Source organism: Leuciscus leuciscus, assembly GCF_965113295.1.
Source record: "Leuciscus leuciscus genome assembly, chromosome: 6".
NCBI lineage: Eukaryota > Metazoa > Chordata > Actinopteri > Cypriniformes > Leuciscidae > Leuciscus > Leuciscus leuciscus.
Genome location: NC_138730.1, coordinates 31,229,382 through 31,253,832, shown reverse-complemented (window position 1 = coordinate 31,253,832; position 24,451 = coordinate 31,229,382). Strand labels below are relative to the sequence as shown.

The window sequence follows — 24,451 nt, the reverse complement described above, 5'->3', positions numbered from 1 at the left end:
CAAGCATTTTTGATTAAACAAATGCAGCCTTGGTGAGCATTAGAGACTTCTTTCAAAAAATCTTTAAAAAGTTAAATTTTCTTTATTATTATTATTATTATAAACTTTCCAAACAATGTATATAAGTGTTTTTATTTAAATGCTTTTGAAATAATTGTAAATATTTGTAAAAAATAAAATTAAAAACAATTACTATATAGGCTTTATGTTTGATCATTTATTTTACTATGATGAGACACTGTATTGCTGATAAATTGGACATTGATACATTTAATTGACAAAAACAATGGCAATTTTTTATTTTATTTTCTGAACACCTTGCTGTTTTTAATGAGCAGGACAGAATCATATCCCCGTCACTATAATGGTGCAATTGGACTGCTGGCTTCACTAACACTGTCCAGCTGCAACCTTTGTTTTCCCCAGGAGGTCTCCCATCCTGGTACTGGCCAGGCTTTTCGCTGCTTAGGTTCAGTGGGTAACCTGGCAAGAGCTGCAGGGTGAGAGTACAGCATAATGACTTACAGATACCTGGTAGGTGTCGTTGCCGTTGACCAGATCGTAGATTGGTGTGGCTTTCGTGATGTTGAGCAGCACAGGCTCTGCAGGACGTGCAGGCCCAGGGCTCATGTGGCAGAGGTGACAGGACAAAGGGCACTGGCCCTGACTGCTGCAGTCCATGCGCACCCCTGCCGCCATGCGCTTGGCACCCGAGTCCAGCAGGCTGGCAATGTATGCTGGGTAAGTGAGCGTGCGTGGTTCTTTGTCCCGCTCCTCCGACTCGTCTGACGGAGAGTTTCCTGAAAAAGACAATTCCACATGATTTTGATTTTAAAATGATAAGAGTTAGAAAGTAATATTACAAAACAACTAATGAAAAAAATTATCATATTAATATAAGTAAGTAAGTAAGTAAGTAAGTAAGTAAGCTTTATTTCTATAGCACTTTTCACAGACAATGTAGTCACAAAGTGCTTCACAGAGTTAATTAAGAAAAAAATATATACACATAACATAAATGCACATACAATACAAAATTACACATATACAGTATATGTGCCACAATAAAAAAGAAAACATAAAACTAGTTAAAAGCTTGTCAACAAGCTGAATGATTAAAATAAAAAAGCATATACAATATGTGCTCTATCAGCATTGTTTCAATACACTAAATCATAATTTGAACTGTAGATTTATTCCGTAAAGCCTTGCTTCTATTTTAAGCCCATCCCAAATTAAAATATATTACAATACTATTATACATTTATGTAAATGATCAAACTTAAATAATTAATTAAACATCTAGTTCAGTCGTGAAACTCTAGAGGGTGCAGGCTGAACAGGTACTTTACATGCAATATGCAAGCAATCCCATTATTACCGCATGGCACAAGCTGATCCTGCAGCCAATGAGATTGCTTGCTTAACATTTAAATAGTTTGGTTCATTGTTTGATTTAAGCAAGTCTTAATTCCTCTCAATCCCTCCACCATCCCCAGATTCACCTGCCTAGATCTGCTATGGGATTTGTGAATGTCTTTTTATGTAGCAGCAGCATGTCTTACATGCTCACAGCAGTGTGTCTGTGCATCTATTAGCAGTAGCAAGCCCATACTTGCTCTGCAGCAGCAGCAGTGTAGCACATCTAGTCCACCAATACCAAATACATTAACATTGCCATATTAGATAACATGCTAAAAGTATTCAGAGAACTGTCATGACCAACAAACTAAACATAAATTTTTGCTTTATCACCCCTATTTCAGACACTGAATCATCATTTAAGCATAAAATGAAACTGTACATTTATTCTGTAAAGCTTTGCTACTATTTTAAGCCCATCCCAAAAGTATATGAACTCATAGTTGCTTACTCTGCAGACCTCCACACATACACGAAGCAATCTGCAAGCTCAACTGCCAATTAGGGAATACCCTTTCACTGCAGCACACTTTAATAAAAGACACACACACACTCAAGATTTTAAAGACGCACACAAAACAAACCACACAGAGATTTTATGAGTCAACAGTGTGAGAAGAAAATGCACTGTGAGAACACATTATTCCTTCAGCCTTTCGCAATATCAGATGGGCCACGTTTAGCCCACCATTTTGCATGAAGGACACATGAGGAAATGAAAATGCAGTCTCCCGTAGTACACTTAATAATAAGGCAAAAAATAAAAAAAAACCCTATTGCAAACTGCAAACATGTCAATCAGTCCACCCAAACATGGTATTGCTTTCATTTCAGCAAGCTTCCAGTCAAAAATGTTACTTTTTTTCGGGGGAATCTGAGCAGTTATTCAATATCCAAGCATAGTCTAGTCTGCAGGAGTAGTGCAAAAGGTCATGTAGTTGACCTTTTCGGAGCAAACCAGCCATCAAGCCCTCCTACCCACTCTTAAGCTCTTTACAAAATATGGTGCTTTCTTAATTACTCATATAATTCTAAATCATCTAAATTGTATCTTCCATTGTATTTCTTTGATGAAAAGCATTGTAGTTGTGCCAAGAAAACAGCTCTTGAAAAGAAAAGATCCTCAAAGTTAATGGATTAAAAGGCCTGGAAATTGCAAATTTTGGATGCCAATCAGAAAGCTCGAGCTCCTCTGAAAATACTAATGTGTTAAAAGTGTTTCATCAAATTCCATGCCAGCTGTAGATTAAGAAGGCATTACCAATATTACTTTTAGCTGGTACTTTAATTAGACAGAGAGAGAGAATGAAAAAATCAAGAAGAAGTGAGGAAGAAGAAATAGAGAAGGCTGGAAAAAGAGAGCAACATAAACAGTGGGAGAGCAACACACTCTACAGTGTGCCAATTTGCTTTGACATATTTTCTCTACAGCTCTGGGTTTTGACAGTTATGAAACCGGCATGATGCATTGCAGGCCAAATTAAAATAGGAGAGTGAAGGAAAACATCTCATTAGATAACTTTCATTTTAGGTGGGTGATTTGCATGAAAAAGCCCAGAAAATCTTGTCATCTGTAGTGTCTCTTTAAGCTCAGAGCTTTTCACGGTGAAGAAAAAGCCTTTGATATTCTCAGTGGTTTGAAGGATTGCCATTTATGACATGCAAATTGTCAGCTGTGACAAAGGTGAGCATTTGGAAATTCCTCGGTTTTATCACCACTGAGTATAGAAATTCCCTAATATGAGACCTACACCTAACACTAGATGGTGCAAGAACTCTGTGTGCCAACCGTACATGAAACCAGAAGGGAGGGGGTGACCTAACAAATTGCATTATGTCCGCACAGATCCGAAAACACAATCTACACGATAAAGTACGAAGATAATGAACATTGCCTCCTCTTCTCATGTTCTTTGACAAGTAGGAAAAAGGATGAAACATCAAAATTGAAAGTTAAAAATTGCTCTGCGTGTATCCTAAATCCAAGGACTCACCGGAGCTTTCAGTCAATAATCAAGCAATTTAGTCAAGCCACAGTCAAGCAATTTAAATGTGCTGCAATTGTCGTCTGGGCTCAGGATATATTTGAACACTTGAAAATCCTTGACAAGCTAATCTTGCAGGAAAGATGCATGATGATTATCGCACGGTCCTTATTCAAGCACCTGCTCAGTTCAGATTGTGGTGTTAGTTAATGTCTGATAAAAGGGAGCAGAATGCTAGTCCACAATGGCATGTAAATACTCTTCCAGACAGTCCCTTTCCATCTCACTTCTCTCGCCTCTCCCGACCAGGCTTTCAATCTTCCTTGTGTTCGTTTTATTCCACCGGTTTAAGCATGCGGCCAGCTGCTGGTCTTAACTGGCATTTCCCTCTGTCTCTTAATAAAAGCTGCCGGTGTGGTAAAGGTGAGAGTGACTGAGTTTATTTACCTGTGATTGGGCCTGCCTGCAGACACAAAGAGCAGTGACATCTTGTTTGTGAGGTGCGAAGGCTAAACTAATTCATCTGTTGGCACGGTGGAGCTAGTTACGCTCCCCGAGACCTCACTGTGCAATCTGACATGAACTGCTAGGCTGAGGGGCTTGAATCTGAAGCAATTTGCAACAGATCCTGACCTGCCTTACATACAACCGGCTGAGGGCTTTTTTTGTATTCTCAAACAAGAATGATGAGGCTTATATTTAAGCCATATTGCACAGTAATTGTCACAATGTACAACACAGGGCACTGTTTTGAGTCGGAAGGAGAGGCTGACATGCAACAATTTTGGATGTTTTGGACAGAGAAAACCAGGTGAAAATGAGTCGCATCAAAGCAGGTGGTGACCGTACAAACATTGTTAATGGGAACTACCACAAATGCAAATGTGCTGTGCACTACACTATATAAACACTTTTTGTGCAGTGTTTTGTTTTAGTTATCTTTGGATATTTTTGTCCTGTCATATTTATTTTAGTCATAAAGGCCCCGTTTCACAGACAGGGCTTAGATTAAGCCAGGATTAGGCCTAAATTCAATTAGGATATTTAAGTAGCTTTTATAAATGTGCCTTAGAAAGAAAAAAACAAACATTACTGTTGTGCATCTTGAGGCAAAACAATGGCACTGACATATGTCAGGGAAAGTTGCTTTCAGTTAAAACAGCTCAAACATGAATTTTAGTCTGAGACTAGGCTTAAGCCTTGTCTGTGAAACCAGGAGAAAGTCTGTTTAGCCAGCATCAAATTTTAGTTGACCAAAATTTTGTGGGGATGAGAAAGTGCAACATTTAAAAACGTAAAAATTTGTCCTTAATGTGATGTTATTCTTTCTAGACGTTTCTTCAAAAACAAAAGTGCAAAGATAATATCTTACAGTTTTGTTTCGACTCATATTTTCATTAACAGTATGTTTAATTTAAAATCTACAATAATAATTATTATTTCATGACAACTCTCTGAAGGTTTTTAACATGGTAATGGATATGACATATTAAATGTATTTAGTCTTGGCAGAATAGGTCTGCTACGCTGCTGCTGCTGTTATTGCTGTTGTTTTAGATTATTGCTGGTGCTTCTGTAGATTATTGCCTGCACAGAAACAGGAACTTGCTACTGCTAATACATTTGCTGATACGCTGCTGTGAGTATGTAAGACATACTTCTGCTGCACAAATAGAATATACTGTATAAATTACCCATAGCAGATATATACAGGTGGAGCTGGGGAGGTGGAGGGTTTTAGACGAACTCTGAAAGTGTGCTGCAAACTGATATAGTGAATGGTAACCAGCAATATAAATGCTGAACAGGAAGCTCAACCAATCAGCTTGTGCCAAGTAGTTAATGCTGTAAATATCATAAGTCTGGGCCATCTCGAGTTTCATGACAGAACTTGGCATTCATAATAATAATAATAATAATAAATGCTGATTTTTTTGTAAGCAAGTAATTTGTTGTGAAGCGAGGCGGTTGTTATAGCGAATACAACCCCGACAGGCTGATCAGGACCCCGATGTGAAGCAGAGCCTGAAGGGGTTGTATTCGCTATAACAACCGCCTTGCTCTACATTATCCCGCTTATCACATGGCTACCTACCAAATAAATCAATAATTTGACACAAAATATTGATTTTAAAAAAACGATTGTATTGCTTCCGCTAAAGAAAATAGTCCGTTCCATCTCTACGGTTAGAATCCTGCGTCCATAGAAACGCTCTGTTTTTCATGGCAACGGTGTGTTATACTTAGCAGCGGTATATTATCAAGAAATAACAGACCGCATTCTACATTAGAATTCAACCAAGCCATGTAATAAAATCCAACAACATGTGAAAATTGTCCTTGATGACCTAATAATATTCTAAGTGCATTATTAATATCTTGCGTTTATTTCTCTAATCACATTTTAGTCAACAGTGTTTTTCTTAAAATCTAATAAATAAATAAACAAATATAATAATAATAATAATAATATGCATCCGTCTTCAATAACACTGAAGTCATAATAATAATAAACATTCATTACCAAACATTTTTGCCAGTAATTTCATTAAAGAGATTAACCCTTCTAGTTGTAGCTGCAGGTTTAAGTGAGCAGTCCACTGCATCCCCTACAGCAACAGCGCCATAATCAAATATTTGCAGTCTGCTGCAAGTATCCCTTGGAGTTAGAGGACGATCTCAGGAACAGGGATTCTGTGCCAGCCAGGTGCGGTTTCCCGGTGCCTTATCTGTCTACGCACGGCAAGCAGCTGGCATGCCTTTCACGAGCGGATTACACGCTAACAGTGCTGTTCGCTCGTACTATCATTTCCGCTTTCCGGGGGACATGCTGACCTTCAAACGCAGCTCAAAACTTTCACCCTTTTTAACTGATGGATGACTTAGAGTGTGTGAAAGACTTCTGAAAGACGCCAAAGAAACAAGATGAAATGTAAAATCAAATGACAGATGCATTAATCTGAGATTAGAGTATGGCGAGTTATTAGCCTGAGGAACATTGGATTCTTATTTCATTTCTTTGTCCAATGCTGAACTATTTTGAGTCTAAATATAAAAAAGAAGAAGAACAAAAAATGCTAGGAGTGCTGAAATATGCATTAAACCTCTTATCCTTGCAGTGAGAGATGATTCAACCTATCTGTTGTAAAGAAAAGGTGCAAAAATATTTTGAATGTGGAAGAAAAACTAATTTCACAGAAAGATACAATTTTGCAGTTCAGATAAAAAACATTCCTCGAAGCGTTTGTGACAGACATTGTTTGCAAGACTGGCCGTTTCCAGAGTTTTTGTTATATTTTTAAATATATTATAACTGATACATCTCTGTTTAAAGGGACACTTTCCTCTAAAATGAAAATTCTGCCATCATTTACTCAAGTCAATGGGGTCCAACAACATTTAAAAAAAGGCATACAGGTTTCGGAACAAAATGATGGCGAGTCGATTTAAAACAAATAATAATTTAGGTTCGCTATCTCTTTACGAAGAGTTGAACATGCAAATAAACAGCAACACAATGTGGGAACTAATTGGTTTGCAGAATACTTACAAAGTTGGAGATATAAGTTGAAACGCCTACTAGCAACCAATAGCACAGCCTATGGCGACCTCCGAAAATGAACAGGTCTTACTTTTAGCACGTTTCCTGTCAACTAGACTGATGAATTGCTAAATTTCCCAAATATTTTCCTCAATACGTGTAAAATTCCCCTGGTGCTTCTATCAAAAATGAAGCATGCCCTAACCCAGCACACATAGCGCAGCAGAGGCCAGCATTATTCAAGCGTGCCTGTGTTGCCAGTATGAGGAGACGGGTTCCACAGTGACCGGTTGAAAGATTAATTAAGAGGATAAGTCACTGGGGTCCGGTTTGTCCTGACCTCTAAAATGAGTAATCAGGGCCAGGAGATGACTGCTCCATCAGGTTCCTGTCTCAAGCCCTCATTCTGTCACACAAGCACATATACACACAGGTCACCCCGTGTTGACATGGCAACTGGCCTGCTCATTTTTTATCTTTTCTCTCCATTGTAATGGCTACATTCAGCTCTCTTGGCTTCACCTGTTTGAGGCAGAGACCATCTGTGAATGCTGTAAAGGAATAAAAAAACTTTGTATCACTAAAAACCTATACAATTAGAACAAAATACATGAATAATAGAAATAACCTTAAGCTTTGCAAAGCAAAGAGTTGGTAAAAAAGACCTTTTGCTGAACATTTTTGCTGAAGTACTGTAGTGATATGACACAGATGACCCGAACTCATAATATAGACAGGTTCTACGGTATGCTGGAAGTGTACTTATACTTTAGCAATGGCAAAGTCTTTTCAATGTGGAATATGTCAGTGATATAAAGTCAGCATGTCTTTTTACTTTCTTAATGCACATAATCCTGGTCATATTGTGAACAATTTAGTTGCATGTTATTCACAACACTATACCTTTCAGAGTAAGTACGAAAGAAATGAACACTTTTATTCAGCAAGGTATAAGACTGACAGTAGAGACATTTACAATGTTACAAATATTTCTATTTTAAATAAATGCAGTTTTAAAATATATTCAAATATACCAAAACAGTTATGTTACATTTCTATAATATTTGAGCTTAGTAAAATGTAGTAAAAAGTCAAATGAGCTTCAAATGGCCAAAAATAACACTTTAATTGCTGTCCAGCAAGTGCTTTGTTAAGCTGTGAAGGAGAACACTACAGCAACGACAGATTAATGTGTTTCAGCAGAAAGTGAGGGCGTGCTAAATGAAGTGGCACAGTAACTGTGAAGCTGGAATGATACATCCATCATGGAATCCACCAATGAATCCTGCATATGGTTTGGGTTCTACGCCAGTGGTCTTTGAGTGGAAGAACAAGACAAATGGGTTGTATTATCAGGTTTTAATTGTCATTACTGCACAAAGATTAACCAAGTTGTTAAGTGTCGAGCCAGGTATAATTAAGAAATTAGTCACCAACAAAATAAGCAATGCTTATCAAATCCTATAATATTATTGAGCGTGCTATTCAAGCTTTGACGTGTGATTTGACAGGACAAACCGGAACACGACATCATCATATGCTAATTTTAACACAGAAATAATTTCTGTGAGTATATTGATTGAATCAAAGTAACAAAGCCAAGGACATGCGTTCAATTATTATGGTGCACAATTACTGATAAAATAGGGCTTTTCACACTGCATATGCTAGGTTAAGCAAAGTTTCACACTTGTACTTTTGTGGCGCTAACTACGAACTGCAGTGCTAAAGTTAAACAGTGTGAAATAATGCAGTGCTAGAATGTAAAGCAACTTGTTTAGCAATGGACAACCAATTATAAAATGCCTTCAGTGCTTACCTTATTAAATATTCATGAGCTTTGTACAGCAGAAATACAAGGGCAGTGTGAGAGAGATGAATGGCAATAACAGTGTTAATCTTTATAAAACTACAGTGTCAAATCAGGGTATGCACTCACTGCAAGTCAGTTTGGATAACTTCGGCATTTATACTTTGGATGCTTTCATTATACATACATATATACATATATATATATATATATATACATACATACATTACATACATACATATATATATATATATATATATATATATATATATATATATATATATATATTAATACATAGTAGCATGTACTGTATGCAAGCAAGACTCTTAATGTGGAGATAATTTGAACATATTTTTGAATCATATTGAGATGTTCCAAACTCTCCCTAAACAACCACTCATTTGCGCTGAGAATAAATGATGCTGGTGTACTTTAATTTTTCACCATCACCCACCATAAATCAGTCTCTCTGCAGCATCTGTAACTAATCAAGCTGAAAAATATCACTGACATGCTACATTTTTGCTTGCTTTGTATCAGTTAGGGATGTTACAGTATACTGTATTTCACTTTTTATTTCAGGGTTACAGTAGCTATTTTTTTTTTTTTTTTTACTAAGTACATAATTGTTTAGAATAGATTGAGGTGCATTTTATATGAATGCTGAATGAGAGAGTGATAACGTGTGTCAAGTCAAAAAACTTCACAAGGATCCACGGATCAAAGCTGTTCCTCCATCTGACAGGTTCAGCTATGTTGAAGAGCAAGATTTCAGGCTAGATTTTAAAAGCAGACAAATCCAGACATTAATTTACTTTTTTGCGACCAATAATAATAATAATATTAAACTATTTAAAAATAACTTATAACTTAACTTATAACTAATATATAATAATGTAATATGTTATGCAATAATATTTAATAATACTAATATTTCATATTAAGAAAGGTATAAGTTATAAGAAAATAACCGATTTTTTTTTTGGTCCTTTACTATTTAAAATTCCCCTAGCTCAAACAGTAGCACATGGCACAATCACCACCAAGGTCATGGGTTCGATTCCCAGGCAATGCATGAACTGAAAAAAAATGTATAACCTGAATGCACTGCTTTGAGTTAATGAAATGTGACAATTATGAGTACATAAAAACAAATACATATAGCACACAAGGACAACACAGTCAATAGCTATCATCAGAGAGCTCAGCATCTGTTTAGGAGTAGCATGGTGATTTTGCCATTTAATTTGTAGTCCTATGGGAAGCAAACTGAAGGGAAAAAAATACTGAAGCTTCCTGATGAGTCAGGCAACAGTGACGGTTATGCTGCACAATTTTAAAAGCAAATCGATCAGCACGGAATAGCAGTTTGAACAGCTCAAACACAGACATCTTACTTGAACCTAAAATACTTATTCTGGATTCCTCCTGCGGTCTCCCGCATTGAGAGTTGGATCATGCCGGTTGCTGTCTGATTTCTATGATCAGTCTCTGCACTCATCTCCCACACATCAGATCACTGCCTAATGTGTGTCTGTCCTCCATGGGGATGTCATTGCTTTCTGATGGCATGCATCATAATATGTCCTTTTGTAAATATAAGCATTCATATCTCCCCGGAATGAACTGATGAAATACCTGCAATGTAATGCAAGTCGCTCTGGATAAATGTGTAAATGTAAAAATGCTTGACCAACAGTGTCCTCCATAGTGACTAGCCCATAAAAGTCTTTATGCATAGATATGCGAGTTGCCAAGATAATGGAGAATAGAACTGAGACTCTCAATAAAGTGTCCTAGCAGCAGTTAAGTTTCAAGATGTGTCATTACGTGGAGTTATAATGGAGGGTTCTATTTAATGAGATATTTAATGTCTTCACTGACCTGCTGCATTCCCACTAAATTAAGTTTCAGTCTTGATCACACCTGCCTGATGATATTGAAAGAAATATGCAATTTGCATGACTTAAAAAAAAAAAAAAGTCAGGGTAAAATATCTAATTTACAGGCAGTACCTTGAATACCACTACATATTTTACAATATTCAGCCAAGATTCAATACATGAATCAAAAATGACAGTTTGACAGTACAAAAAAGTATTTAGAACACAGTTTCCACAAAAATCTGAAACAGTAAAATGGTTTTCATATATACACAATATTATGGTTTTAGTGTATTTTCCATCAAGTAAATGCAGCCCCATAAGCATAAGAGACAAAAAACATAAACAAAAAAACGTTTGAAGGTAGTATGGATGGATGGATGGATGGATGGATTATGATTTTCACTGGTAAATCTTAGTTAATAAACCTAGAAACTGGTGAAAATCACAGCCCTCCATATTTCTGCTGAACTAGAGTAGCTCTCAGCGTCACAGGTTTTCCACACATCTCGAGCTGGTGTATGGTGCGCTGTTGTGCCGTGTTGTTGTTACAGTCAAAGTGCCCTGAGTTGATGTGAGAGGAATGTGTTGGTGGTCATGCAGAAAAGCAGCCCAGAGGGTTCAGTCATGGGTCGGTGCACCCCTGAAACGTCCAGGTCTCTGGCCCTGTCCGATACCAGCCAGGTCTTGATGTCAGATAAAACACATTGGCTTTCTCTCGCTCTTTCCCTATTTACTGCAACAACGGCAGTGACCCCATCTTCAAATTGAAATCTCTCCCAAATTATGCATGCATGTGCTGAAACTCCCTTTAGTAACACAGTCCAACAGTTTCAGACCACAGTCATTTTTTTTATGTAAATTTAGAAATAAACAGAAATGTAAAATTCCTGATTTTCAAGCAACAAAACATTTTGGCATAAAATGAATAAAAGTTGCATCTTTTGAAACACTTAGCCATGCAAAAAAGCAATTACAATACAATGTTTGCTTTCTTTTCTCCCCGATTCTGATATCAGCATCTCTAATCTTTCATTCCCTCTAACCTCAAAGTGAAGACCACTTGGCTGATGATCCATAACACCACACATCTACACGTCTCTTCTCGTTCCTTTTAAATGACAGACAATAAACTCCCAGCACTCCCACTGCCACTATAAAGAAGTCGAGAGTGTTTACAGATTACCAATTCATTCAATTCAAATGTTGTGATAAATCAGAGAGGAGATTATTTGCCATGATGAGCCTGATAAGTGAGTATGTGTGTCCTCAAAAGTGGGGCAAAGGAATGAGGAATCACAGCATGGAGGATGGCTGCAGGATATATGAGTGGCACGGAGGGGGAGCTTGTTACTGAGGAGACTCACACCGTCTGCACCGAAAGCAGACTAGTGTGTAAGTGTGCCAGTTTAGCAATCGTAACCCCCCCCCCCCCCTCCCCTCCCCTCCCCTCCTCCGTTAAACACACACGAACGCACTAGCACACACACTGCCCTCAGCGTTTGCGAGCCAATTTCCTCCACCCGCTCCTCCCATGAGATGTAATTAACAAAGAAATTACAGTGAAACACACTGCCGACGGGTCTCTCTGTCTCCAGCAAGGCTAAAATGTGACAGAGAAAATGAGCGAAAGAGAAAACCAGGGACATCGCCAAAGTGTGTGACATTTCTCCCCTAAAATGAAGCGACAATTAGATGTGCATTAATTGTATTGTAAACGAAAGTCTACAGGGTGCACAGGTAGTTCCTCATTCCCACCACAACACAAACCCTCGGAAGTCCTCATTAGTCTTAATTAAAATGCATTTTTCATTTAGCAAAACCCATTTCACTAATGCATTTCAATGACAAATATAATTTTGAAAGATGACAGCCAGGGATACTGGCATTGGCTTGTCTGTTGGACAAAACTAATATATGAAAACCACTGTGATATACAGGCACATCATGCACTCGTTTTTATTTATTTTTATTATTATTTTTTGAGGGGGCTGGCAGTCCTGGCTCCCTTTGTGCCCAAGGCACAACAAGTATATAATATATAAATGTGATGGAAATATAAAGAAATATAAAGACAATTATTGCACTTCCATTTAATTGTTGATTAAATGTTTTAAAATACAAAGCATATAAAAGTTACATTTTATTCTTGATAAAATATTTATTTAGTCACTGTTCTCAAATGTTATAATCTGGTAGAAACTAAACTGATATATGTGTAATGTTGTGTAACACCAGTAAGACATTAAAATTAATTTATTTTAATAACAGAATCATGGAGCTGTACGTCAGTACGTCAAAATCAAAGTGATTGCATCCCAAATGCATTTTAGCACTTAAGTCAGTCAAGCAGTAACTATCTTTTTTTTAATGCTTCAGGCATACACTGTGACTTTCTTGCTTGTTTCTCTTCTTTAAACCACGCAGTCAATTGTCACCTGCACCAATGGTTTACGGAAATCTCAAATGACTGGTATTAAGGAATGGAGAGTGCCTCTTATTTTCCTTAAGTTGGCAACCACATACTTATACACACACACAGTTCATCCAGACAGCTCATGAGGTAGTGGGGTGGATATCGCACATCCCTAGGTTTTCTTTTATCAGAGCACAGTTGAAATCCACATCTCTCCAGCATAAAGATGTGCTGCTGGCAGATGGGCGCTGGGGGCTACGTGATAGAATGTGCGTTGAGGCAATAGAGTTTGACTGAACTCCTGAGGGAGGAAAAGCAGGGCAGAAATCTCTCTCTGCACACAATGAGATTTGGTTTCCAACCTAGGACGAACTAACCCTGCCCTCTGGCAAGAGGCTGTCCTTGACCGTGCCGGCACTGGACGGCGAGAGCATAAAAACCGTAAGCCTAGCCTGAGAGGAGTGAGTGATGTTTACTAAGCAGCTCTGCTTTCCTCAAACTCATCTCTCGATTTCAATGTGCTCATACTGGCTCTTTGCTGCCTATTTCTCATTCAATGTCAATTCATCTTCACTTCTGTTGCTGTTAATTTGGATTGACTTTTCGGTACAAAGAATCGGCGACATCAATTATGGCCGGGGTGAAATTTCTAATTAATATGCGGCGCCTAACAAACAGTAGGGTACAAAAATGTCAAATGACAAACAGTTAAAGCAGCCAGAGGGAAAATATTTTAATGCCTCTGCTTAGCAGCTGATACCCACTGCACCAGCCACGAGTGCTTTCCGAGGAGATAAGCAATGGCATGGAATTAGTATAGCATGGTGGTTTAAAAAATGTTTTAATGCAAACATTTTAGATGCTGGTATATTCACCCCTGCAACCTATTTCAGGTGTGTTGGCAAGGAAAACTGCTGAAGCTGATGAGAAGTTTATAGCCAGGAAATACAGTTGAGCCAAAGTTATAGTCAAAGTTCAGATTTTTTTTTTTATGGACGGTTTCCAAGCCTGTTCATGTGTCAGGCTTAGTCAAGAAGAAAAATTTGAATGGCAAAAATGGAGTCTGGGCACTTAGTAAGACCATACAGTTCTATCACTGTGATAAAACATTAAAGAACAGTTACACTCTCAGCTGGAGACTTTGTAGAACAATCTGTATAGCAAGAAAGCAAAACACCAGAAAGATATAAGGAAGAAAAAATATGTGTGAACAACTGTTATTTGAAGTGTAAAAAGACCTGGAGCCTCATGTATAAACAGTCTGAACGAACAGTTTGGCTGTCTGAAAGCTTGTTTGTAAATTGTCACGTATACGTCAGAATTTTTTCATTATGTTCTATTGATATTGACCCAGAGATCCCAGTGACGTGCATTAAAGTAATGTTTAATATCTGGAGTCTTTGAGGCTCCAAACATAAAGTAAGGGATGCATAAAGTAAGGGACATTTGAACCATATTATCAAACAGAACATGAAGGTAAAAAAAAATAAAAAAATAAAAAGTACACTTACACAAATATACAAACTCTGCCAACTCTGGGCTACACATGCATGCATTTAGAACAAAACCAACACAAAGTTTTACACACAAGGCCTCTGATCTTTATTATGAACCTCTTGCATCATGTTCTAACCATATATCAATGTTAAAAAATGCTTGTACATTACACACACAAACACACACGTTGGCACTCCTATCATTGGCATAATGTTTTTAGCCTAATGACATTTTCTAGCCCCTAACACTACACTACACAACACACACGCATCCTATTAGAAGTATAAAAATATCAGTATACTTCCACACAAACATTCCTTTTTCTTTCGTTTCCCTTTTCACTTATTTCATCTCCAGTCTGTTTCTTTATTGTCTTGGCTGATCTTCATCAAAGTAGCTAATGAGTTCCATTGGAACTCATTTGAAGTGGTGAGTATATTGCAGCAATAAAATATGTGTGTACACAGCAGGATATTATCCACCAATGGCTGTTCTCGCTGGAGCAACACTACTGAGCTCTCAGGATGTCATCTTCATTAGCAGGCCTGGATTTCCCTGGCCTGGTCTGTCTCTATCTCTCTCTCACTCTCCTTTTCTTTTTTGTCCCTTTTATTTCAAAATGAATTTTCTGCTCTGACTCCTACACCTGCTTGAGAAAAATGAAAACACCCTTTTGTTTATTTTACTTATCTTATTTAATTCTTAGCAGAACACTTGATAATGTGTATCAATGACTCGGTTTAATAAATCTGAAATAAATTCAGCACGGTAATATGGAAATCTTCGGGAAACCACAAAAAGGATAAAAAAGAACTCACACGTAGAACTCTCTCTCTCACACACACACACACACACACACACACACACACACACACACACACACACACACACACACACACACACACACACACACACACACACACACACACACACACACACACACACACACACACACACACACGCACGCACGCACACACCCACACACATATATAAAATTATTTTTGTATCCTGTATCCCCTCCTACACACAGACATACTGTTCCAAAGGTTGGTCAGTAAGATTTTTGTTCTGATAGAAATTAATACTCCTATTTTAAGTAAAGACTGGCTCTATTACAGTAAACAATGAATCTATTTCAATGAAAAGCTGTTCTTTTGAACTTTCTAGTAATCAAAGAATCTTGAAACAATGTACCACAGTTTCCACAAAAATGTTAAGCAGTACAACTGTTTTTAACTGATAATAATAAAAAACGTTTCTTAAGCACCAAATCAAGGATTTCTGAAAGATCATGTGGTACTGAATACTGGAGTAATGACTTCTGAAATTCAGCTTTCCCCAACAGTGAATGTGATTTCACCAGTCACACGTTCCTGGATCAACATCCCTGTAACAACATTCCAATCAACCAATCAGATTTGAGGGACAAGTTTACAGTTTATTTCAAGTTTAGGCTTACAGTCAGGGTTAGGTTCTTCTACATCAGTGTTATTCACCTATCAGTTCCTTCTGATTTTAGGGATAAGTTATTGTAGTAAAGGTATTATTTGTGGGAAGGAGGAGGCAGGAACCGGCGGACATTTAACAAACTTTAATAATAAAATAAATAAATACAAAACGAAAGTAAAGGCGGCAGCCCCTAGCGGACGACTGCCGCACACAGATAATAGATAATAAATAATAAATAATAAAACATAACATAAATAAATCCAGGCCTGGTCCTCTCTCGTCCTTCACTGTCATCACTCCTCCTTTTATGCTTCCGTAGCTCCTCCGTGAGAGATACGAGACCGGTGCTGCGTGCAGGTGTCGCTCATCATCAATCACACCACCGGCCTTGCGCTGTTCTCTCACAGCTCTCTGCCTCGCCCTGCTTGCCACAGTTATGAGTAGGGGTAGGTTTAGGGGTAGGGATAAGGTTAGGACAAAATTTTAGGATGGGAATGTTGTTCCAGGATCAATCAAATATGTCTTGGCAAAATCTTAGTGACCCTTTGCCAACACAGGAGTAAATTACATTTTGAAATATAATTAAATACAAATCTTTTTAATTTTAATTTGTAACAATATTTCATTCATTTATTTATTTATTTAAATATTACAAAAACAACACTAAGCTAGTTATACTCTGAATTGTTTTGAAAAAACAAAACATGAAACCATCCACTTGAGGAATAGATGATCGCAGTGAGTGTCTCATTTTAATACCATTGCAGTCCCTCCGTGCCCTTCTCTCATTCCCCAGCATTAGCGCTCTGCTATCGTTAAGCTAATCTGATGCCCTTGACAGAAGCAGCTGGGTGGTGTGTGCACCCCTGCAGTCTGGTATGGACCGGCACAGTTTGAGTTCGTTCGACAGCAAGAAATGGGCTGCTGAGCGGTGGGACGCGTCGTTACATAGCACACTTCCCAATTCCTGCTCATTACCTCGCCATAATGTCCTCACATGCTGCCCATCCTACTGAATACTGTATGTGATCCATGTAATATCCATTACAAAAGGAAACACTCTGGATGATGTGCTATAATATCATGATGACCTCATGTAGCCCTGGATCATGTGCAAAAAGCCTGAATTTCCAATTTCCTATACTTGAAAAAAGGTAAGACAAGGAGGACTTCCAACTTGGAAAACTTGTGCGAAGTTGCTTTGGAAGCAAAATGCCAATGTATTGCATATCTTTGCATGACTTTTAATGGAACGCAACATAATTCATAGACAGGTACTACTGAAAAATCTGATTTACTTGTTTGTTTTATGCCCCTTGTGTGGAGGAATGGGAGAACAAAACCATAATTAGTGGAGATTGACAGTTTCCTTGAGGCAATTAGGGATAACTTGATGGGAATCCCAGGTGAAAAGGAGAGATAGGAGTGGCAACATGTGTGCTTGTTGAAAACTGATTATCTTGTGGAGAGTGTAAACGGGGAGAAGTGTCTTCCTTGCTTGTTTGCGAATCTGTTTGTCTCTGCGTTGCTGCTTGTAATGTGACCTTACAGGCAATTTCGCACTAATGGGCTTCTGTATATGATCCAGTAATTGTTAGGACTGACAATATGCATCCAATTACTGTTGTTATGCCATTAGGAAGTCATGCATTCATCTTGCCAACTTCGATTCATTACCCTGTAGCTCTGTAAGGACATTTATATACATCTAATCACCCTTTTCATTACCTTTAAATGCAGGTCTGTTTTTCATAATGACAGTCCTTTCCAAAGTCCTAATGACCCACATATCCTTTAAAAGACACGATTATAACTTAGATTAGGGTTTCAATGAAGCATCATTAGTTCCCTTATATGAATGAAGCACATTTCCTAAATGTATCATTTCAATGCATCATCAACTTTCTGCATGATCATTAAGCTGAAAACATGGGAAAAGAAAACACAACAAATGGGAAGGGAAATGGAAAAAATACCCCCCCCCCCTCCCGTAACAAATATCTAAACATCCTTCTCCTTTCGCTTTTTTTTCATTGAATTGAGAAGCAAAAGCATAATATAAAGGAGAATAAGGATACATAGAATGATAATAAAATTAAAATGGTTAAAATTATATGTATTAAAATATGCTTAACTTTGCTGTAGGTATCAAAAATAATTCAATAAATGTCAATGCAAACGCATTTATACATTTTGTAAATGTATCATCCTCTAGTCTAGAGGATCCAGGAGTCAATGGCTTGCACAATGGTGAAACTTTACAGAACACAGGTGAGATTTGAGCGTACAATCTCTTAGTTACCAGCCCAGATTTTCAATGACTACACTAGCTCCACAACCTGACTACAGATGTGGAGCATTAAAAATTCAGAGGTGGATATTAATAATGAGATAAGCTCCTGATGAGATGCTGGAGTACGTTCCTCAACTGTATTGCACGCAGGTCATCTAATCAATGCATGGACGGTCCCTGGGGATGGGGATGGGGATGGGGGATGGGGGATGGGGGATGGGGGATGGGGAACATCTCAGGGCAAGGTCAGCATGTTCTTGCCCAGTGGAAAGCCTGGTATCCCAGCCTGGTAAAGCCAGATGAACACTGCCCCTGGAGGAGCTGCTAGACGTGTTAGCGCTGACCCTTCACTACTGTTCCCCAAAGGACTTGAATTACCATCCACAACACAGCATGAACAACCAACTGCTAAATATTCATTTATCTCTCTGCCTGTCTCCTCAGATACCAATCAATTTCTGAAATTGCTCAAGCTATGTATTTCCTCCATGGCCATGTACTCTTTTACACACACGCACACGCGCTCTCTCTCTCTCTCTCTCTCTCTCTCTCTCTCTCTCTCTCTCTCTCTCTCTCTCTCTCTCTCTCTCTCTCTCTCTCTCCCCTTTGGTGTAGATCACACCAGGCTTAGTGTTTGGATTGCTATCCAGAGAACGATCCCTAATGGTTATCTGACTAAAGTGGAGAGCAAAGAAGGTAGAGGAATTCAGAGTAAGATCAATACTCTTGGATAGTGAGTTTTCTCATGTTAAAGGCCAACTCATTCTCAGCCTCCCGAGGGTCAGATATGAGATGTTTACAAGGACAGAACATCATAGGTATCTTCAAAGCAAGCATGAGGGGAAAAAATTATGCTTTGACTGAATCAAGTGTGCCTTAACACAGTCAAACCCAGACTAAACTCAATGTAAACTCAATAATATGTACAAATCATATCATACATTACAATTCTGCGATGCCTAAATTCACTTGTAGCATTCAAAATCATTGGTTTTAGTTTTTTCCCTTCTATTTATTGTAAAATGGTATATCATTTTTAATATTGGCCATTATAATAAAATAGATTTTGAGCATTTCTAGTCATTATCTAATTATTTAAGTTACTACATAAATGAGTAAAAGCTCCATCTTCTGAAAAATTTGAGAGTTGAATTTCTAGCCCAAAAAACTATTTAGTGATATACACCATTACTGAGATATCAAATTTCATTCATAGCACCCACAACAATTCAGATTTAATTTAAATCTAAGAGTTTGGAAAGAATCAGACTCCCTTTCACTGCTGTGGCGTTGACAATCCCAAATGGTTCTCTTTATCTGGTTTAAAAAGCAGTCCAAATAACATCCAATCCTTGTATTGTCCAATAGAGATAATTCATCATAATTTAAGCTATCTTGTGACTGACACAGTGTCAAACCAATGAAACATTTTCGTTTGACATGCACCTTTATAAGACAATGTGGGGCACTGCCTTAGTTCTCACAAACCCCACCGAGTAAAATCAGCAATTACAGAGAACAAGATGCACCAATAGCATACAAATAGCAAAACAAAGACACAGCAACTCTCTGAGGTATTAGCATAGAAAACAATTTTCCCAGAAGGTTCACATCTTCTGCAACAATGGATATCAAACAATCTTTTTCACCAGCTCTGATCTTTTCTTTTCTTCTTAACAAGACAGCACTGTTATCTTCTCTGCCAAACACTGACCTGGACACTCAATCCAACACTTTGCCTTTGTTTTTTTGGTGTTAAAATTCATTACATTCATTGAATCTTAAGTTAAATCAATGGGCAACATTTTGATACTGATTCAAAGTTATGCAGTTTATTATCCTATTGATAGCCTCTAAAACTATCAATCCAATTTTCAGGTTGTTTTCCCCAGTGATCTTCTCTTAAAGAGTTATTTTTCTTAAGTGCTCTAGAGAACCAGAGAATGGGAAGATCTATCACTTTTAACTGTCAGCTTTCAAACCAAGTCAAATCTACATAGTTTCAGCCTCCCTCAAGCGGATTGCCCACCAACTGATGCAAATTACTCATAATACTGGAAAGAACTTTCTGGCAAGCTCTGATTAGCTGACATTACACAACTTTCTATGATGACTTGGGTTTATTCTCGGTGTAAACTTCAAGATGTTTAATTATATCCAAACAACACTCTGTGATTTCTATATCTATAACGGTGATATTCTGGGAAATGAACTAAGACAATAGGTTTCACACTATAGACAATAGACAAATGTAATGGCAATACAGTCATTGTCTGGAATGTCAACATTGGTGTGTGAAGTGCAATATGTCAGCACAAGGTTTATTCTACAAGCAGCATACTTGAAGTATGAAGAGGTGTCAGAAAGCTGGAAATTCATCCTGCGGTGCTGAGCTCATGTGGCGCATCAGAGTAGTATGTCTTTTATTTTCATGCTGCATACTGTGCAGTGTAGGGTATAGAATTGGAGGAGAATATATGAGTGGCTGTCACATGTAGTTCTTCGAGCATTTGATGACAGCAGTTCTCTCGCCAACGCCTTTTTATTGTCCTATTTCTACCAACTATGGCATGAGATGTGCGTGTCATTGAAATGGCAAACATGTCACATTCTGAATGACAAAAAAAAAAAAAAAAAAAAAAATCCTCCCACAAGAATTCAAATCTGACAGAAACATTGCCCGAAATCTGCTATTTGGATTGGGTTCTAAAAGGAATTTGTTTATTATTTTGCCTGTTTTTATGTATGAGAAATACATTCTGATGTGGATCCATCATTATTATTTCATAATTCTGAAATGATGATCTTGAACGAATGGTAACTAGTTATGGCAATGTTAACTGTGATTAGCTAACTAAATCCTATGGGGAAAAAAGACATATAGATACTTATGAGGACCAACCAGTCTTTTTCTTGGGAAGATTTATCACAACTTAAATGCAGGTGTGTGTGAAAAAAATCTATAAAATTACACACAACTACATAAATCTTAGCCAGAATAGATGATGTATTTACGTACAACCATAATTATATATAGTGGTGGGTAGATTACAAATTGCAGTTTGTAACTGATTACAAATGACATGAAAACAATTGTAGTTGGTAATGCAATCTAGATGAATCATTTTAGGTAATGTAATTGGACTACTTTTTAGGTTGCTTTTGAGCTAACTCATTAATCACACTGATCTGAATAGGATAATCTTGTACCATATTGATATAAAAATATAAAGAGAAAGAAAATATATTCCATTCTTTGTTATCAACAACGTGCATTAGATATCACATTACGTCAGGGTATCCCAGACCCGGTTTGTGAGTTTAATGTAAAGCTATTCAGTTATTAAATCATACAAATTAAAATGAATAAATTTGAATCAAATAAAAACAACAGAAATAAAACATTTACAAAAATATATAAATTTGTTTAGCTGCATGTCATGTGACCAATAACCAAAATCAGAGAACCATGAACTTTATTTTATTATCATTTACTATTATTATTGACAATTTTATTATTGACCTTACTTATTTATTGAAAATCTAAGGGCTTACTTCAAGTTAATATATATAGGGCAAAGAGGTTCAGCTGACAAAAAAGTTGGGAATCCCTGCATTGCATGTAAATATAAAATGACGTGAATTAGTGGGCTACAATTTAATGTGTTAGAAAGACAAAAGCCTTCCAAAGACAGTAGGTTAAAGAGTGATAATTAAAATAATAACTATAATGTGTATGTCAGAAGCCAATTCATTTTGCAGTTGCAATGTTGAGAAAACACTACCATACTTAAAAGTGAAATGATTTCTGTAAATCCACAGTGAGTCTCAGTTTTCAGTAGCTGGTCTGTGTGTGCAGTTCCACAAACCGTGAAGACATTCTGAATGGATATAAGCAGTATGATAAATTCATGAATAATGAATAATTATGAATAATTTACTGCCATGTTGAGAATAACATGTAATCATGCAATCAATAGAAAAATAGCTGTGTTTAATTCACGATATAACATGGCTATGCTATGACCGCTTCACCCAACGGTTCTGTGTATCACTACACCACACCCCTAGCAACCACTCTTAGCAACGTAAACCTATGTTTTCCCATGCACTGACACTGACAGGGTTAGTCAAAGCATTTGTCAGTTTTTCCCGTGTTCACAGTCCTTTCAAAATAAAAGGTTTTGCTACTGAGTGACTCACTCATAAAGACAGTGTTTGTTGCCATCTAAGGGCGTAACATTGTAACTTCAGGGACTATTTTTTCCAGCGGAAGGAATACTTTTTAGTAATTTTACTTCATGAAAGTTGCATTGATTCTTATTTTTTTGGCTTTAATATTTGTATTGTGTGGTAACCGTTTCATAAAAGCAAAAAGATACTCGAGGCTATTGCTGTATCGTGAATAAGTCACGGCTGAAGGTGTGCACCTTACATATAATCTATTTACAAGTACTTCTTTTTTGGAATCTGATTACGTAATCCAGATTACATGTATCAGTTACTACCCAGCACTGATGATCAGCGGTTCTGTAAAAGGAAAATGTATTTGGGGGTGAAACCATAGTGTTGGGTTGCTAAATCAGTGATACTCTCAGTTTGCCCTAGAGAAAAAACAGCATGATTTTCACATTTTGACACATCTGAGACGTGCTAACCGAATTCAGAGCCAAATCCCTTGACTGTTTGAGACATTACAGGCGGTCCGATGCTTACAGCAACACCTGCTGTTCTCTCTGCTTACACAGGGAAAACATAGCTATAGCTTGCAGTAAGCAAGCGTACAGCGGAATGACTACCTACTTTACTTAATCATCATCCCAAAGTACTCTGCGGAGTGTAATAATACTGAAGAAGACGTTATATATCTCATATCACGCCTGCCGGAGACTTTGACTGCATGTGTTTTCCATCCCACCCACAGGCTCTGCACTATTAAACTCACGAGGTGGATGAAAAGATTGAGCGGGCAAATATACATTATTTAACAGTCCCTTTCCAATAGTCCCTCTGCTATAATAATGCCAAAGTATATCCACGAGTGTCTTTACCTCAACGGATACCAGATCCCAGCTGAACCGACACCCACCCGTGTATACAGGGGAAAAAACACATTAATTATTAATGCTATGAAGAGTGACGCACACACAAATCCTCTGAAAAAAAAAAAAAAAAAATCACCTATGGCTCAGGGCCGAAACGGAATATTCCACAGCTCAGATGAGGCTGCAGTATGTTGTATTTGGAGTGCGGTTACCCATTCACAATATCAATAGGATGATTGAATGCGACAAGGCATAAAGAAGCAACAAAATCCTCACTGGATCCAATAGCAGAGAGATAAGGTCACATTGTGAGACAGCATGTTATCCTATGAAATTACATAATGAAAATAGTGATTCTCAAGCAGAATGCAATGCTGATATCCATTAGCTATTCTCAAATCTATAAGTAAATGAGGTCATTCACAGAAATGATGAATACCTTTTTATAATAATTGCAAATGAGGAAAAAAACATCTTTTCCTTTTAGAATACCCTATTTGCATGTTTTCTTCATCAGTTTCAGTTATTTTCATAGGCGGGAAGGATGTTTAAAAATGTAAGATACTTTCTTTTGGCCAAATTCTAAGGAGGCATGTACCAATAGGCAGCTTGGGAAGTTTGGGAAAAATATGTAACTGAAGAAGAAGAAGAAGAAGAAGAAGAAGAAGAAGAAGAAGAAGAAGAGGACGAGGAAGAAGAAAATAACTACTCAAATCTGAATAAGGGTGACCTTTATGTACAATTATGCTTCAAAAGCAGATGATTAATAATGCCAAAACCATGTTTTTAAAGTCTTGACATATTAACACACACTACTTTTCAAAAGTTTGGGGTTGTTAAGATTTTTTGAAAGTCCCTTTGCTCACCAAGGCTGCATTTATTCGATCAAAAATACAGTAAAACAGTTATATTGAAAAATATTATTACAATTTAAAAATTTAAACAACTTTTTTATTTCAGTGTAATTGAGTTTCAAAATGTAGTTTATTCCTGTGGTGGAAAAGCTGAATTTTCAGGGTTTTTGTTATAATAAAATTTTTTGTATATTTATTATTATTATTATTATTATTACTACTACTACTACTATCAACGCTGTTTCAAAAAATAATT

General features: G+C 37.3%; 1 protein-coding gene across 3 annotated transcripts in view; it reads right to left on the bottom strand.

Moving 5' to 3' along the window:
- astn1 (astrotactin 1) overlaps positions 1–24,451 on the bottom strand; it is a 247,725-nt gene that overhangs the window by 36,420 nt on the left and 186,854 nt on the right. For all 3 annotated transcript variants that reach the window (XM_082172607.1, XM_082172608.1, XM_082172609.1), the window contains one exon: positions 532–800. In XM_082172607.1, coding sequence (XP_082028733.1) covers positions 532–800 — 269 coding nt within the window. The remainder of the gene's footprint in view (positions 1–531; positions 801–24,451) is intronic.